Source organism: Lepidochelys olivacea (genome assembly GCF_965140295.1).
Source record: "Lepidochelys olivacea isolate rLepOli2 genome assembly, chromosome: 24".
Lineage (NCBI taxonomy): Eukaryota > Metazoa > Chordata > Testudines > Cheloniidae > Lepidochelys > Lepidochelys olivacea.
Genome location: NC_140434.1, coordinates 13,553,861 through 13,572,007, shown reverse-complemented (window position 1 = coordinate 13,572,007; position 18,147 = coordinate 13,553,861). Strand labels below are relative to the sequence as shown.

Here is an 18,147-nt window from a genome sequence, read left to right as displayed (position 1 = left end):
CAATGCCTTGGATTACTTCATTGGAAAGGTAGCCTAACTACTGACCACACTGGGCCTTGTCTACATTGGGCGTAGCCTGGGGGCTGCTTTAAATGGAGCCCACTGGCTGTGGACCCATAGGGGGCATTGGCCAGCTGGGCACTGTCAGGGCCCATCAGCTCCCAGCCACTCTCCTTTGCCTGCTCTTTCCTACCCACAACATGCCCCATCAGTGGTGGGAGCTGCAGTATCCTGCCCTCTATTTAGCAAAGCCTACAGGGTGGATATAGGAGTAGGGTGGACGTGCGCGCCCAGCACTCACCCACACAAAGCCGGCTTCAGCCCTGTCTGCTGTGACAGTGACTCCATCCACCTGGACAGTCACTGACGCAATGTAGAAAACCTGTGTGTTCCCACTGTTCTCGCTCTTGGCCATGACATGGAAGGAGGACAGGCCGGAGGCATCCCTGCAGGTCTTGGCCACGGTGTAGGTGCAGTTGCCATGGAAATCATACGCCCGGCCATCGAAGGTGTGGTAATGAAAGTATCCCCTGGCCCTGCACGTGCCCCGAGAGACTGGCACACACTTTGGCTGCTCATTTATCATCTTACAAATAGTTCCTTCCCTGCAGCGGACCACACTGCAGGATGGCTTTGGAATAACTAGTGGGGAAAGACAATAGAAAGACAAGAAACAGCAGACTAATCAGTAACATCTATCTATCTTTCTATCTCTCCCCCCACAGTCAACGTTATATCTATCACCATGCACTCCTCTGTCTCTCTTCCTCTATGTACGTATCCGATGAAGTGAGCTGTAGCTCATGAAAGCTTATGCTCAAATAAATTTGTTAGTCTCTAAGGTGCCACAAGTACTCCTTTTCTTTTTGCGAATACAGACTAACACGGCTGCTACTCTGAAACCTATCCCCATACACACTTCCTTTGCATCATTCACAAACCTCCCGCGAGTCCCATGCTGAGGAAATCTCTGCATGTGTGTGACAACAGCAAAACAAGATCCTGTGTCTCCTTCCCCGCAATGCGCGGCAGAGGTGGTTCAACACCTGTGGGCATGATGCCGGCATCGATCAGGCAAAGGGTTGTGGCTGGGATGTGATGGGCACTGACAGTGCCCAGCTGACTGATGGCCCCCACAGCCAGTGGGCTCCAATTTAGAGCAGCTCCTAGGCTACAGCCAGGGAGAAGACCTACGAGTGTAATCAGCCCCCTGACAGCTGCCCACTTGGCTCTGCTGTGCACATCAGAAGATGGATGCAGCAGAGACGAGTGTTTCCAACAAGTGTTTCCATTTTTCAAGTCAAAATTCTGTAATATTACGGATCAGGGTTCCAGGCTAAATAAAAGGGGAGAGAGAGAGTGAGAAGGGTGAGGAGACATAATTGAAATGACTTTACTCACTGCTTATGGAATAACCCCTCGGGTCATGTTTCAATCAGTGACTCTCCTTTACCTTGGCCGATGCAGTCCATGACGCCGTCTCTGATCTGGCAGGTTTCTCCACTGGTGCAGCTGTGAGCTCTGCAAGTCACCCCTCGGGCAGGAACGCAGGTGCAGCTTTGCTGGCACTCATTTCTCAGGACCGTCTCACTGGGCTGATGGGATGTTTGGGAAGGAGGAAATAACGCAAGGTAAGTGGAAATAGTGATTTATAATAATTCCTGGCGGTGCTAAACTCAGAGCTGTGTGGTGAGGCATGTGAAAAACTATTGTGTCATTGGACTAGATGACCTCCTGAGGTTCCTTCCAACCCTGATATTCTATGATTCTAATATTATTTCTGTTAACATTAAAGAGAGAGGCTTTCTAAAGAGCTAAGAATTTGGCTGAGGGACAGGACAATGCCTAGGTTTTAACCTCCCATCTCCTACTGACTCACTGGGTGGTCTTGAGCAAGTCACTGCCCCACTCTGTGCCTCAGTTTCCCCACAACGGACAAAGGGAATTAAATCTTCTTGTCTTTCTTGGTGCTTTGAGCATTAACAGAGCAGGGATGCCAGGCTGGATAGACCAATGCTCTGATCCACTATAGAAAACCCTATTCCTGATTAGTGTAAGGATTAAGATATGTTAGAAAAAAATTTAGATCAGACCCAGACTGCTTGAGGTGGTACCTTGTAATATCTCCCCTGTTCAAAGCACCCACAGTTCTCCGGAGTCACACAGCCCTGGCCATCGAAGAGGAAGCCCTTGTCACACTGGCAGCCTTCAGCACAGGTCTCTGGGCAGTCCATGATGTCTCCAGAGCAGGTGGTGGTGCAGAGGTCAGCGCAGACCTCGTAGTGGCTGTTGGCTGGGCAGCTCACAGCTTAAATAGAGAGAGAAATAAAGGATGGATGGAAAGATCTCACACCACAGCCTAGAGGGACTGACATGAAGGAGAGGACAGCAGGACAGGGAGGAGAGGAACAGGGCGCCTTTCTAAGGGAACATGAGATTGTTGGCTCCCACCCAGAAGACTTCCAGAAGAAGCCCAGAGGCCTGGAACAAGATGCGCAGTAACACTGACCCCCTCCCTTCCCCAGTGCGTCCCAGAGCTCCTACACTGTGGGTGCATTTACCGCAGAAGGAGGCGCTCCTCCAGGGCTGCATGGTGACCTTCGCCTCTTGGCAGGCCGTCACGTAGCTGTGGATACTCTGGCACAGGACCTGTGCATCCCCGTTTCCCAGGCACACATCGTACAGACAGTTGCTCTGATACACGCTGGGGCTGACCGCACCGTGGCAGGCTGTGAAGGGGCCGTCAGGGTCTGTGAGCAGCCCACAGTAGTTGCGCCCTTTGAAGACATCCTTCTTCTTCTCTTCGCAAACTGGACAGCTGTTTCCAGCACATCTGTCTGTACAGGATGCTCCTGGGATCTCGACTTCCCAAGCAGAGCCAAATGCTGCCACATCAGGGGCTGTCCTGCCACTGGGGAGCAGGAACTCCTCGTCCTGCTCTCCATTGTAGTTCCCGCACAGGCCACACGTCTGGCCCTGGTAGGTCCCTGGGATGGTGACTCTGGCCTGGTATACCAAGTCGTAGCTCACACTGAGGCCAAAGTCAGTTTGCACCAGGACATTAGTGCCGTGCTGATATGCTCGGAGCTGCCCATTGACCATTATCATGGGGAGATTGTGGGATACCCCGTCCACCTGGAAAAGACAGCACATTCCCCTATGAGCAGGTAGGATGGACACTGCTTCATGGGTAGGGGCTATGGACAAGTTTTGAGATTCAGTTCTCACTGACACCATGGGTTAAATCCAGAATGACTCATGACTCCCGATTTCACTTTGCAATGGTTTGTCCTCACCTTCCAAGCTCTTGACATTGTCATCCTGACCTACATTTCTGATCTCATCTCCCAGGCACCTCCCTCCCTCCTGATCCTCTCTCTCTATCTTCCCCAACTCCTCAACCCATATTTGGCCTGCTCCTTCTCATGCCAAGTCCTGGACTCAGAACAGTCTCCTACTTCTTCTCCATCTCCCCCGCTCCTAAAAACCCACTTCCTTGGTGACGCCTCCTTCCTTCCCCTTCCTCTCCTATCTCAAACAATTTCCTATGCACTGTGTTCAATTTGCCCCAAATTAGACTGCAGGCTTCACAGGGCACTATGCCATGGGACAGATTCTTCAACACAGAGGCCAATGGAGATCTAATGGGGAGGAATTTTACCCCATGTTTGCAAAATGTGAGGTATGTGGAGGGGGTTCACCAAATAATTAATACTCATAAATAGGGGTATAACCAACAAGGGAGGCATGCTGGAGATTGCTCATCTCACCCAAGAGAAGCCTTGACATAGCAGCATCCATGAGTAGCACTTTCTACCATTTCTACCCATTCTGACAGAAGATGACCTGGCTTCAACCATTCACGGCTTTGTCGCTTCCCAGCTGGACTATATTGCAAGGTGGTATACCCGGGCATGAAACATTCAGCACTTAGGAATATTCAAGTGCTGCACAACTCTGCAGCATGCCTCCTCAGCAACACTGGCAGCTGTACACATCAAACCTGTCCTCCACTCCCTACCCTGGTTTTACATAGAACAAGGAATCCAGTTCAAGTCCTCAGTCCTTATCCCAAGGTGCACAATGGCCTGGGCCCAGGCTATCTAAAAGATCAATTCAATTTTCAGGTAGAAGACTGTGGTTGACAACTTCTTTCCATTGGCACAATGGAAATCACATCAATAAGGAAAACCTTTGTCTCTGCCAGAGACAAAGCTTTATTAGGAGTTGGTCCAAGTCTAGGGAATGAACCGTCTCAGGAAGTAAGGACCCTCACAAACCTGACCACCCTCCTTTCCAAGTGCAAGGTGTGTTCTTCGACCACCTTTCTCCAACATATATATGGTAACATGCGTATACATTTATCATTATAAAAAAATCCACAACAAAACACCCCACTGCACACACATCTTTCCTGGGGAGAGGAGGAGAGAACAAACATGTGGCAGATGTTAGTCACGTTGCTTAATGTATTTCTGGGAGGGGCTCAAATACCATGTGGATGAGCTTGGTATATGTACCTTCTGGCACAGTAGCCTGCCTCTCAGTGACTCGCCGCCTGGGGCCAGCCAACCCTTATTACTAAGTAGGCACATCTGAGCAGGAATCATATGTGTCCCCTGAAAGAAAAGCAGGAAGAAGCCAGGTTCCTGGTCCAGCAGAGAGAGTTCTCAGGGAGAAAGAGGGGAATAGAGAGGCTGCTGGCAGTGAGTAGGCTCCTGCACAGAAACCTGAAAGTAGGGGAGTGAGACGGCAGTCAGGCAATGCCTGGGAATGACCAGATAAGGCGGTGACTGGCTGTATGTGAAAACTCCTATTTGAATGACACCCTTAGGAGGGCTGTTGCTATTGGACTTGTAAAAACCTTTTGTGAATTGTTGAGTCCAAGAGGGGAAGCTGAGGCAGGCCACATGCAGAAACCTCGGGCCACAAAGGGACTCTCAGAATGATCTAAATGAGGATCTGGAGAAGGACTTACCATGATGAGCCCCTGTTTGCTCTGCAGCAGGGTGAGTGTGATCCCATACACCTGGATGGACACCAGCTTGGCCATGGACACATTCCCACTGCCCCAGGATTCTTTCTCTATGCTGATAGTAAATGGTGTAAGGTGGCTGGAATCGGTGCAGGTCTTGGCCAGGATGTAGGTGCAGGTGCCTTGGAAGTCAAAGGGGACCCCGTCGAAAGAGAGGTAGTGGGGATGGCCAGAGGCAGAACAGGTCGCAAATCCAAATGGGTGGCATTTCTGGATGCCGTCCACCACCCTGCATTCCTCACCAACACTGCAGGAGAAAGCCTTACATACAACTTCCCCACCAGCCTGACACACACACTGCTCCTTGCATGAACCGCTCGGGTGGAAGGTCTCCCCAGCCTGGTAGTAAAATCCCCTGTGGAGGCATCCGCACTGGGAAATGGGGACGCAGCTGTCGCCACTGAGAACAAAGCCCTCGTCACACACGCAGCCTTCCTTACACTGGGTCGTGCATTGCACCGGGGCATAGAGATTGCTGCATGTCAGATCGCAGCTGCTGCTGCAGAATTCATAGTGACTGTTCAGGGGACAGGACGGAGCTGTAATTAGAACAAAGAGTTAGCTCACATCGTGCATTGGCAATGTGCACAACGAACCATCACAGAACATGCAATTTCATTTAGGCTCCTAATTTTCTATTTCCTTGGTTTGGTTAATTAACAAAAGGCAGCATGTGTAATCCAGTTCAAGGTCTGGTTAACTGGTTGCTCCAAAGAAACCAGGCAGTGGGATACAGATAATCTCTTTCCTAAAGCTAGCCTTCCAATTTGGACCAAGGTAAAGGTGTAGGAAGTGGAGGGCCCATGGACCTGGGAGTGTTCTGCAGAGCTTTTCACCACGAGCTTTTTGTTTAGAATACAGGTCAGTCATGCCTAAAACTCCCTCCCAGATGACGGTTTATGGGAGATGAGTCGGTGGGTTCCCAGACCTGTTCCTAGTGGACAGACATCTCAATTAGTGAGTCACCACCATGTCCCAGCTCTAATTATGTCCCAGTCTCAGCAGATAAGCCAAGAACTAGATGGGCTATGAAGGGCACTACTACATCCCCGGACAGCGCCTCTCTGGCCTGGGGTGCAGCACGTGGGTAGGGGCGCGATGAGGGGGCAGCTCCTAGGGCCAGTGCCTGTGCTGTGCCCATACTTTGGGCTCCTGTGACCATGAAGAAATGTTCTACGTCACTTGATGAGCTCAGCATTTAAACCAACATCTACCAGCCAACTTGGAACAGGGATCCCCAAGGGGCAGCGATGAACACGGGGGACTCACAGCAGAATTTCGTCGTCCTCCAGGGATGCACCACAGCTCCAGCTTCCTGACATGCCTCGGAATAGCCAGCAACGGCCTGGCAGACGTTACTCTCCCGCCCACTGAGGACACAATAGCCGTACACACAGTCTATGAAGTATCCTTGGGGCTCCACTTTGCTGTGACATCCTCTGAAAGGGCCACTCTTGTGGAGGATGAGCCCACACTGCCCTCTGCTACCTCGTTGTTGTTTTTCAATAGCCTCTACACTTGCGCATGGGGGTATCGTTACTGCAGAGCATCCTGGGAGGTCGCCCACCTTCCAGCTCTGGGCAAAGCTGATGGGGTTTGGTGCCAGCGTGCCATCCCTCATGAGCATGTCGTCCTCCCTGTCAGTGTTGAAGTTGCCACACAGACCACACACGGCTCCTGCGTAGGTAACTGGCAGAGTCACCGTGGTGCGTCCTGACCACCCGGCATAGGTAATTCTGAGGCCAAACTCTGCCTGGATCACTGTGGCCCAGCCCTTTCTATACACGGTGATTTTCTTATCAATGAGGTTGAAGGGAAGATTCATCAGAAAACTGTTCACCTGTTAAAGCAAGACACATGAGATGTGAAACATCGCTTGCCTGTGGTGGAACCTCTCACCCCAGCACAGAGCTCTGGCCCATGATTACAACAATAATCCACCTCTGTTCAAATCTTCATCCAGTCCGGCCTGCTTCCTTCCCTACAGCTTGCCTGAATCCAAGCTCTAACCAGACTTGTATTCCCCCTGGCATTAGGTATTGCACTTCCCTCCTCTCTCTCCCCCAGTGCCCCAGGTTCACACCTCTGCTGGATGCTATTGACACTGTGAAGGAGTGCTCACCCCACACCTGCCCTTGAAAGGGTTAAGGTGGCTAGACAGGCCAATTAAGCATCTAAGATGCATCTGGAGGAGGAGCCAGGGAGCAATGAGAACTAATTAAAGGCTGAAGCTCACCTGAATAGGACAGGTGGGCTGGTATAAAGCAAGGTAGCTGAGGGCAGAAGGGGGCTGCAGGGAGGAGGTCTGCAGTCACTCTCTCAGGCTAGGGAGAGCGGGGGCTTGGCCAGGAGGGAAGGGTAGAGAAGGAGATTGATAGAGGCAACATAGGAAGCAATCCAAGGAAACAGAAACAAGGCATGGGACAGGGTAGACCTTAGCTGCTGGTTTTAGGGTCCATGGGCTGGAACCCAAAGATGAGGGTGAGCCCACGTTCCCCTACCAGCCACTGGGGATGTGGCACCATTGAAGGGCAGTGTATTGGAAGACTGCCTGGGACAGTTGGTGACATTTGGTACACAAACCTCCCAGAAAGGAGAAACTACAGTGACCCAGCCGGAGGGCCAAGGCACAATGAGGGAGCCATCGAGTCCGGGTAGAGAGAAAGTATCATAGAGTGAGCACGCGTAGGTGGGGCTTCAGAAAGGCAGAGCTAATTCCAGGCTGCAGCCACAAGGAGGTGCCGCATTGGGGATGAGAGCACTCTGTGAAAGTGTGGACACTTGCGGATGGGAGGGAAGAGGTAGATGTGGTATATCTTGACTTTAGTAAGTCTTTTGATACTGTCTCACATGACCTTCTCAAACAAACTAGGAAAATACTACCTAGATGGAGCTACTATAAGGTGGGTGCATAACTGGTTGGAAAATCATTCCCAGAGAATAGATATCAGTGGATCACTGTCAAGCTGGAAGGGCTTATCAAGAGGGATCCTTCAAGGATCAGTTTTTGGTCTGGTTCTATTCAATATCTTCATTAGTGATTTAGATAATGGCATAGAGAATACAAGGATAAAGTTTCTGATGATACCAAGTTGGGAGGGATTGAAAGTGCTAAAAAAGGATTCTGGTAAATTATTTTTTGACAAATAGATTCCTTACTAGGCATATTCATACAGAACTCTGTGTAATTCACTTAAATTACAATACAGAACTGTATTTTCTGCACCTGTCAGAAGCAATGCAAAGACTTGGGGGAGTCAGGGGTAACAGAGGACCTCAGGGAAAGAGAAGGAGCCTAGGAGTGACCCTGGAGGGTGTTGGGTGTGGGTGGGAGGTTTTTCTTTGTGGGGGGGTGAGATTGTTAGGGTGTTGGGAAGCCTCCCCCATGAAGACCCTGGATGACCCCAAGCCTCTCTCATTCAGTCAGGCATGTCTGCCCCTGTCCCCACACTCCTCATCCCCATGGGTCTCTGCAGCCCCCCTCCCACAACCCCAGGCTCAACACTGTCACTCAACTAGCTCCTGAGCCCACGCTCCAGTCTGTCTCCCCCACAAGTCATTCTGAACCCCAGTCTGTGATGCGCCCCAGCAGCCCTGTGTGCCCCAGTCTGTCCTAAATTGGCTCCACGGGCAAGGTGCTGCTCATGGGGCAGTTCTGAAGCACTGGGCTTAGAATTTAGTATTTTCCCGCATAAAATACATTGAGAAAATACGATGAAGTGAGCTGTAGCTCACAAAAGCTTATGCTCAAATAAATTTGTTAGTCTCTAAGGTGCCAAAAATCCTCCTTTTCTAATTATGCGAGAATTTCCCCAGGAGTAACAAATGCAAAGTGCTCCATTTAGGAAAGAACAATCAGTTGCACACATAGAAAATGGGAAATGACTGCCTAGGAAGGAGTACTGTACAAAGGGATTTGGGGGTCATAATGGATCACAAGCTGAATATGACTGAACAGTGTAACACTGTTGCAAAAAAAGCAAACATCACTCTGGGATGTATTATCAGGAGTGTTGTAAGCAAGGCACAAGAAGTAATTCTTCTGCTCTTCTCTGTGCTGATTAGGACTCAGTTGGAGTATTTTGTCCAGTTCTGGGTGCAGGAATAAGCCCCCTAACATCTTGGTGCCGGTGACTCGGATGCATCGCATTGGATAGGTGAGTGGCAGCCTGTAAGTCCCCCTCCCCAACAGTCCGCGCAGCTGCTTGGAGGGGGTATCGCGAACTCTCGTGATGGTAGTTGCGGGTTCTGGCAAGCCAGGGTAAAGGATTTTTTGGATAAATGGATAAGGGAGGACCAGGGCCCATACCAGGTACAGGGGTCAACCTGGGATAAGATTAAAAAGGAAATGGAGGAAGTGTTAGGGGACCCAGAGGTATGGGGGGTGGCTGAGGAGCCCACCCTCCTTGGTATATGGGTAGGGGAAGAAGGTCCCTGCCCATCGGGACTGAATGCCTCCCAGGGAAAAGAGGCACTTCAGTCTGCTTGAGAGGTTTGAAGTAAGGGCAGCATTATGGGAAGCTGCCAGAAATCTTTCAAGTTTGGTGCTGCTTCAGCAAGGGCTGCTGAAGGGTTGTAAATTAGTTAGGGGTAGTGAAAGATGATTTGACACAAAAGGGTTTAAGGTCAAAAGCAGAGTTAACAGACCACCTTTAGAGACTGGATCTGAGACTTGGTCCTGGGGGAGTGGAGGAAAAAAAAAAAAATAAAAGTTTCAAAGTGCAACCTGCCTTTCCACACTCTTTTGTTTTTCTGAAGTTTTAATGGAGGGTACTTTGGATACTTATGTGAGATGTCAAGAAGGAAGTTTTTGTTTAATGATAAAACCCAGTTATATACATGTAACTGTATGTGCAACTCTGTGCAGTCACATTGGATGGAAGCTTGGTAATTAAATTATCCAAGGGGGTCAGGTAGAGTGGCTACTACCACCACTACGCTTCTGTCCCCAGAAGCCTTTATAGCTATTCTGAGGGAAAATGGGCCCTTTTCCCACAGAAATGGTCTATAAGGGACTGCTGCAGGCAGCAGGCAGAGAGAGAATCCGAGCAAAATTATTTGACTATTGGGTAATGTAATCAAAATCACTAAAGGATGGAAGAGGTTTCTTTTGGAACTTAACTTGGCTGCCCCTGGTTGTGTCTAGTTGTACAAGATGGAAGTGTAATCGGGGTACAGTTGTGTAAAAAGAGTAATTACAGTGCAAGGGATGTTAGGCAAAACAGAATTTTGTGTGTGTGTGTGTGCACAGGTAAAAGAAAAGGAAAAGGGGAGGAATGATGGGAACACTGAGCCTTGGGATGGCTCTGGGGGATCAGATTGTTGCTTTGGTGGGTTCTGCATGAAAACTCTGTAGGCATGGGGGAGGCAGTTATACCTTGTGTAAAATTAATTTGGCTAATATGATGTTATGGAGGTTAAACTATATGGAAGGAATTTGCATTTTCCCAGGACATGTGCAGTGTATATTGGAAAAGGAGTAAAAGAAATGCAAATAAAACATGGTACTTCATTAAAATCCTAATAGGTCTCCAAAAGGAGCCACAATAGGTTGTGCTTTCTTTTTCAGATCGCTGTGTTTTGGAGCAGGAGATGAAAGTGGAAAGTAATCAGAACTCTGGTGGAAGTAAAATGCTTCCCTTTTAAGACAGTGTCTGAGCTGCTAACAGCTTTGGATCCAAAAGCAAGCTAGTAAGCCTCTGTGTGTAAATGCAAATTACCTAGCTGATGGGCACAAAGGAGCTGCAAATAATGAATACATCCGGTCAGCAAACAAGCTACTAGAAGACTCAGATTATGGCCCTTCAGGAAAGGGAGGTGAAAAAAAAAACAAGTTAAGCCTGAAAATAAGGGGGACAGGTTAACCTTAAGGGGTGTGTGTGTGTGTGTGTGTGTACAGTGCTAAAATCTGAAGCTGTGTCTCAGCTATTACCTGAGAATAAACTTAAAGCTTGGTACAGCAGAGAAACTATTGCAAACTTGGTCTGTTGTACAAGAGGGGAAACTGAGGTACACCATCTCATGAATTTCATAAATGACCAGTGAGTGGGGTAATTCACTAGCCTGACTATAGAACAAAATAAGGACAGTCTGGAGGTAATTCTTCTGTTTTTCCTGAAAGTAGCAAGGACATTCGTAAAAGAAAGTGGTATTATTATTAAGCAATAATCTGTCCCCACCATGGGGAAGGAAATTGTTTCTTTTGTTTTTCAGACACTCTACAAGCAAGCTGGCGCCAGCGGGAAAAATAACCCAGAATACCATGGATCTATGTTTTGTGTTGTTTGTCTGTGGTGTTTGTCTTGTTGCTAGCATTGTTGTGTTTTAATGAACAGAAAACCTCATGATGTGGGTGGGGGATGGCTTCCAAAGGCTGGCCTTGGGGGGGAAGATGTGTATGGGAATGCAAATTCTCAACTAGGAGGCCAGCATCTGTGTAATAGCTACCGTGGTACCTGGAAATGGAATGGCAACTAAGGTGGCCCCCACAAGCCCTATGGAAATAATGAGAAGGGGAGGAGCTCACTGGAAATCAATGGGGGTGTGGGTGGGGGTGGGCATGTGGGTGTGTGAGATGGGAACAGGGAATGGGGGTAAGAAAATTGGAATCATGTTTTGCTAAAGGGGGAAATGGGAACAGGGAATGGGAGTAAGGAAGTTGGAATCATGTTTGGCTAAGGGCAGGAATGGGAACAGGGACACACGTGTAAGGCTTTGTGGTGTCAGAGCTGGGAAGGAGGATACTAAGGAAGGAAACTGGAATCATGCTTGCTGGAAGTTCACCCCAATAAACATCGAATTGTTTGCACCTTTGGACTTCGGGTATTGTTGCTCTCTGTTCATGCGAGAAGGACCAGGGAAGTAAGTGGGTGAAGGAATAAGCCCCCTAACACCACATTTCAGGAAAGATGTGCTTAAATTGGATAAAGTCCAGAGAAGAGCAACAAACATGATTAAAGGTCTAGAAAACATGACCTACCAGAAAAGATTGAAAAAATGGGTTCTTTTAGTCTGGAGAAGAGACGACTGAGAGGGGACATGATGACAGTTTTCAAGTATATAAAAGGTTGTTACAAGGAGGAGGGTGAAAACAATTTCTCCTTAACCTCTGAGGATACGACAAAAAGCAATGGGCTTAAATTGCAGCAAGGGTGGTTTAGGTTGGACGTTAGGAAAAACTTCCTAACTGTCAGAGTAGTTAATCACTGGAATAAATTGCCTAGGGAGGATGTGGAATCTCCATCATTGGAGATTTTTAAGAGCAGGTTAGACAAAAACCTGTCAGGGATGGTCTAGGTAATACTTAATCTCGCCATGAGTGCAGGGGACTTGACTAGATGACCTCTCAAGGTACTTTCCAGCCCTATGATTCTATGATTCAGACACCTTCTCACACATCCAAAGTGTAACCACATCACCCCAATCCTTAAATATCTCCATTGGCTCCCTGTTGGTTACAATTCACCCTATATTTCAAAATCCTTCCATGCACTGTCTGCAACTTTTCTGGATCACACAGGTGACTTTCCACAAATATTTTAGAGAGACAGAGACAATTTGAGAAACTCACCAGGACTTTCCCAGGGAATTGATTGCTGATCCTGAGGTTGGTCTGATACACCTTGATCTGTAGAGGAGCAGTATTGTTTGCCTGGAAGTTGACTTCAAAGTCCACCAGTCCCTCCGCCTTCTTGCACAGGGCCGTGAGCTGGTAGCGGCAGGTGCCTTGGAAGTCGTATCTCTGTCCATCAAAGGTGGTGTAGTGCAGATTCCGTGTCACGGAGCAGGCGGCATAGCTGGAGGGGTAACAGCCCCGTACGCCGTTCACTAGCCCGCACCTCTCCGAGTGTTTGCACGTAGCGGCTGCGCATTCGACCTGTCTAGTGGCTGCATCGCACATGCACCGTGTCCCACATGCCTCATCGACCCAGAAGCTCTCGTTGGGGGCATAGGGACGCCCCTCAAACTGGCACCCACAGCCGCCCTTGGGGATGCATTTGCCCTGGCTCAGCACAAAACCGTCCTTGCACTGGCAGCTTTCCACGCAGGGGTCTTGGCAGCTGCTGGGGGCTGACTGGTCCACACACGTGGCTGGGCAGGCTGTTCCACAGAGCTGGTACTGGCTGTTCTCCAGGGGGCACGCCATGGCTGGGGAGTGAAGGACCCACAGATTTAACAGCAAGTTTCTCTCCATGCAAAAACCGTATTTAAAATAGACAGAGGGGAATGTAGCTTGTGGGGTCTGAGAGCCCTCAAATCCCAGTGACCTGAACAGGAGGTTAGGGTGCTCAGCACACTGCCGGAGGTGATTAGCACCTTACAGGATCAGGTTCATGGTAGGAAGAGTGACTCAAAAACAGGCATCATTTTACCCCAACCATCCATGTGTTATCAGTGGACATTAGATACTCCAAGTGACAGGCACCTTAGCAATTCCAGGGACAAACAAATACTGTGGGTACAACAGAACCCAGGAGTCCTGATTTCCCAATCACTGCTCAATCCCAAACCACTCGATCACGCCCCCTCCTAACACCAGGGCTAGAACTCAAGAGTGCTGAGCCCCAGGCTCCCCAGTCTAACCAGCAGACCATAGACCTTGGCATACAAATCTGTACTCACAGCATCTGGCCAGCTGCCTCCATTCCCCAATCCTGACCCCCTCCAGCTGGCAGGCATCCGCGTAGGCCTTCAAGGCCTCACACAGGACCTTCCTGTAGCCGTCGCTGTGGCACAGATCGTACACGCAGTTGTCCAAGTAGACTGTAGGATCCACCTTGGAGTGGCACTGGCTGAAGGGCCCATCTGAGACCTTGGTTATCAGGCCGCACGAGGCCTCTTCCTTGTACTTTCTGGCTATGCTGGCGGCACAGGGCCTGCAACCTCCAATGCAATCGTGCCAGCAAAACTGATCCTCATCTTCCACTGCCCAGCTTTTCCCCAGGGCGGTGACACTGGGAGCCAGGTCCCCATCCGGGGTCCTGAAGTCATCGGAGGGGTCCCCATTATAGTTGCCGCACAGGCCGCACAGGCTGTTCAAAAAGACCCTGGGAACAGTGATCCTCAGGTGGTTGTTCCAGTCATAGGACACTCTGAGGTTGAAGTCGGTGCGGAGGATGAGGGAGGTGCCACTCTGATACAGCCGAAGGGCCCCGTTGTTCAGGGAGATGGGTAAGTGGGCCCTGGTGTTATTCAGCTTCATGGTGAGAAAGAAAGGGCAAAGGTCACAATTGAGTTCACTAGTCTGTCATTTGCAAAGTCGCCCCTACTCAGATTAGCAAGCAGTGCAACCTGGACCCAAATCTGAAGCAGAATTACTTTAAAACATCAGATTAAATAGAGCTGGGTGGAGAAATGTAATTCTTTTCGGAGGATTTCAATATTTTGAAAGTTGTTTAATAATGGAACCACACTTTCAAAAGTCGAAACTTGGATCCTAAATTCTTAACTTTGTTGCATAGTAAAAGTCATGGTTTTAATAAAGACACTGGAGTTATAGATTATTACAGCAATCTGTAACTCAATAACCCACCCTTTTTGTCCTATGATGTCAGTGGGTTTAACCACTTATGCTAAACAATCTCTTCCACCTTGTATTTAGCTATGACACTCTGGGCTCGTCTACATTTGGAACACTGCAGCTGTGGAAAATCCACACCCCTGAGGAACACAGTTATACTGACCTATTCCCTGGTGCAGGGAGCGCTATGTTGACAGGCAGACATCACCTGTTGACATAGGTACCACCCGTCAGGGCATGGCCACACTACAAAATTAAGGTTTCAGAGTAACAGCCGTGTTAGTCTGTATTCGCAAAAAGAAAAGGAGTACTTGTGGCACCTTAGAGACTAACCAATTTATTAGAGCATAAGCTTTCGTGAGCTACAGCTCACTTCCTCAGATGCATATCGTGGAAACTGCAGCAGGCTTTATATATACACAGAGAATATGAAACAATACCTCCTCCCACCCCACTGTCCTGCTGGTAATAGCTTATCTAAAGTGATCATCAGGTGGGCCATTTCCAGCACAAATCCAGGTTTTCTCACCCTCCACCCCCCCACACAAATTCACTCTCCTGCTGGTGATAGCCCATCCAAAGTGACAACTCTTTACACAATGTGCATGACAATCAAGTTGGGCTATTTCCTGCACAAATCCAGGTTTTCTCACATCCCCCCCACCTCACTCCCATACACACACAAACTCACTCTCCTGCTGGTAATAGCTCATCCAAACTGACCACTCTTCAAGTTTAAATCCAAGTTAAACCAGAACATCTGGGGGGGGGGGTAGGAAAAAACAAGGGGAAATAGGCTACCTTGCATAATGACTTAGCCACTCCCAGTCTCTATTTAAGCCTAAATTAATAGTATCCAATTTGCAAATGAATTCCAATTCAGCAGTTTCTCGCTGGAGTCTGGATTTGAAGTTTTTTTGTTTTAAGATAGCGACCTTCATGTCTGTGATTGTGATGGAAAAGAAGCCCTTGAGGAATTCCACCATGATTTCAACAATTTCCATCCCACCACCAACCTCAGCCTGGTCCAGTCCACACAAGAGATCCACTTCTTGGACACTACAGTGCTAATAAACAATGGCCACATAAACACCACCCTATACCGGAAACCTACTGACCGCTATTCCTACCTGCATGCCTCCAGCTTTCACCCTGACCACACCACACGATCCATCGTCTACAGCCAAGCTCTGCGATACAACCGCATTTGCTCCAACCCCTCAGACAGAGACAAACACCTACAAGATCTCTGTCAAGCTTTCTTACAACTACAATACCCACCTGCAGAAGTAAAGAAACAGATTGATAGAGCCAGAAGAGTTCCCAGAAGTTACCTACTACAGGACAGGCCTAACAAAGAAAATAACAGAACGCCGCTAGCCGTCACCTTCAGCCCCCAACTAAAACCCCTCCAACGCATTATTAAGGATCTACAACCTATCCTAAAGGATGACCCAACACTCTCACAAATCTTGGGAGACAGGCCAGTCCTTGCCTACAGACAGCCCCGCAACCTGAAGCAAATACTCACCAACAACCACATACCACACAACAGAACCACTAACCCAGGAACTTATCCTTGCAACAAAGCCCGTTGCCAATTGTGCCCACATATCTATTCAGGGGACACCATCACAGGGCCTAATAACATCAGCCACACTATCAGAGGCTCGTTCACCTGCACATCCACCAATGTGATATATGCCATCATGTGCCAGCAATGCCCCTCTGCCATATACATTGGTCAAACTGGACAGTCTCTACGTAAAAGAATAAATGGACACAAATCAGATGTCAAGAATTATAACATTCATAAACCAGTCAGAGAACACTTCAATCTCTCTGGTCACGCAATCACAGACATGAAGGTCGCTATCTTAAAACAAAAAAACTTCAAATCCAGACTCCAGTGAGAAACTGCTGAATTGGAATTCATTTGCAAATTGGATACTATTAATTTAGGCTTAAATAGAGACTGGGAGTGGCTAAGTCATTATGCAAGGTAGCCTATTTCCCCTTGTTTTTTCCTACCCCCCCCCCCCCCAGATGTTCTGGTATAACTTGGATTTAAACTTGAAGAGTGGTCAGTTTAGATGAGCTATTACCAGCAGGAGAGTGAGTTTGTGTGTGTATGGGAGTGAGGTGGGGGGGATGTGAGAAAACCTGGATTTGTGCAGGAAATAGCCCAACTTGATTGTCATGCACATTGTGTAAAGAGTTGTCACTTTGGATGGGCTATCACCAGCAGGAGAGTGAATTTGTGTGGGGGGGTGGAGGGTGAGAAAACCTGGATTTGTGCTGGAAATGGCCCACCTGATGATCACTTTAGATAAGCTATTACCAGCAGGACAGTGGGGTGGGAGGAGGTATTGTTTCATATTCTCTGTGTATATATAAAGCCTGCTGCAGTTTCCACGATATGCATCTGAGGAAGTGAGCTGTAGCTCACGAAAGCTTATGCTCTAATAAATTGGTTAGTCTCTAAGGTGCCACAAGTACTCCTTTTCTTACTACAAAATTAAGTTGATCTGATTTACGTCAGCATAAAGCCACCTCAGTGATTACATCGCTTGTGCATGTCTACTCTTTGCTCCTGTGTCTGTGCAATATGCAACCTCACCAGGAGCACTTGTACCGATTGTACTGTCAGTGTGGGGCATTGTGGGATGGCTTCTGAAAGCCAGTAACAGTCCATGTAATCCACGCAGTATCTACATTGACATGGCGTCGACCTAACTACATCGACATTGACTCTAAACCTCTTATGGAGGTGGAGTTATTAAGTCGATGTAGCAGGGACTGTTATGTTCGAGAGTGAAATTTTACTGGAGACACTTATTGGTCGAGGTGAACTGCTTTACACTGACCTAGCACTGTAGTGTGGACTGCGTGGAGTACCTACGCCAACAAGAGAAGCTGTCCTGTCGGCCTAGGTAACATCTTCACTAGGTGCTACAGCTGTGCAGCTGCACTGGTGCAGCTCTGTAAGTGTAGACAAGCCCTTACGACGACTTAATTACATTGCTTGGAGTATGGATTTTTCACGCTCCCGAATAGGGCTGGAGCACACATAAAAAACAAATAGTGGGTGCTGAGCACCCTCTGGAAGCCCTGTGGATGAGTTCCTCCCCCTCCCTCCCAGTGCCTCCTGCCCAGTGCCATCAGCTGTTCCGCGGTGTGCAGGAGGTCCTGGGGTGAGGGGGAGGAGTGGGGCCAAGAAGGGGTGCAGAGGGGACAGGGACTTGGGGAAAGTGGTGGAGAGGGGGGAAGGAAGAGGCAAGGCAGGGGTGGGAGCTGGGGAAAGGGGTGTAGAGGGGTTGGGGCACCCCCCTGGGAACCAAAAAGTTGGCACCTATGTGCCTCTGAGCGACACATCTGGGTTGATCTAATTCTCTAGCATAGACCAGCCCTGAGTACCCTTCCCAGACCTGAAGAAGAGCTCTGGGTAGCTGGATGACTTGTCCCTTTCACCAACAGAAGTTGGTCCAATAAAAGACATTACCTCTCCCACCTTGTCCCTGGGACCAGCATGACGACCACGACAGAGCAAACAGTTCAAAAGTTGGAATTTTGAGGGCAAGGGGGCTGCATC

The 18,147-nt window shown here is 48.7% G+C and overlaps 1 protein-coding gene across 1 annotated transcript in view; it reads right to left on the bottom strand.

The window, feature by feature from the left end:
• The window catches only part of LOC311512416 (IgGFc-binding protein-like), a 133,643-nt gene that overhangs the window by 50,331 nt on the left and 65,165 nt on the right, over window positions 1-18,147 (bottom strand). Inside the window, 8 exon segments of the mRNA XM_084613629.1 lie at window positions 302-642; window positions 1,454-1,595; window positions 2,115-2,308; window positions 2,562-3,135; window positions 4,979-5,574; window positions 6,305-6,875; window positions 12,606-13,183; window positions 13,658-14,231. Of these exon segments, the coding sequence (XP_084469755.1) occupies window positions 302-642; window positions 1,454-1,595; window positions 2,115-2,308; window positions 2,562-3,135; window positions 4,979-5,574; window positions 6,305-6,875; window positions 12,606-13,183; window positions 13,658-14,231 (3,570 nt within the window).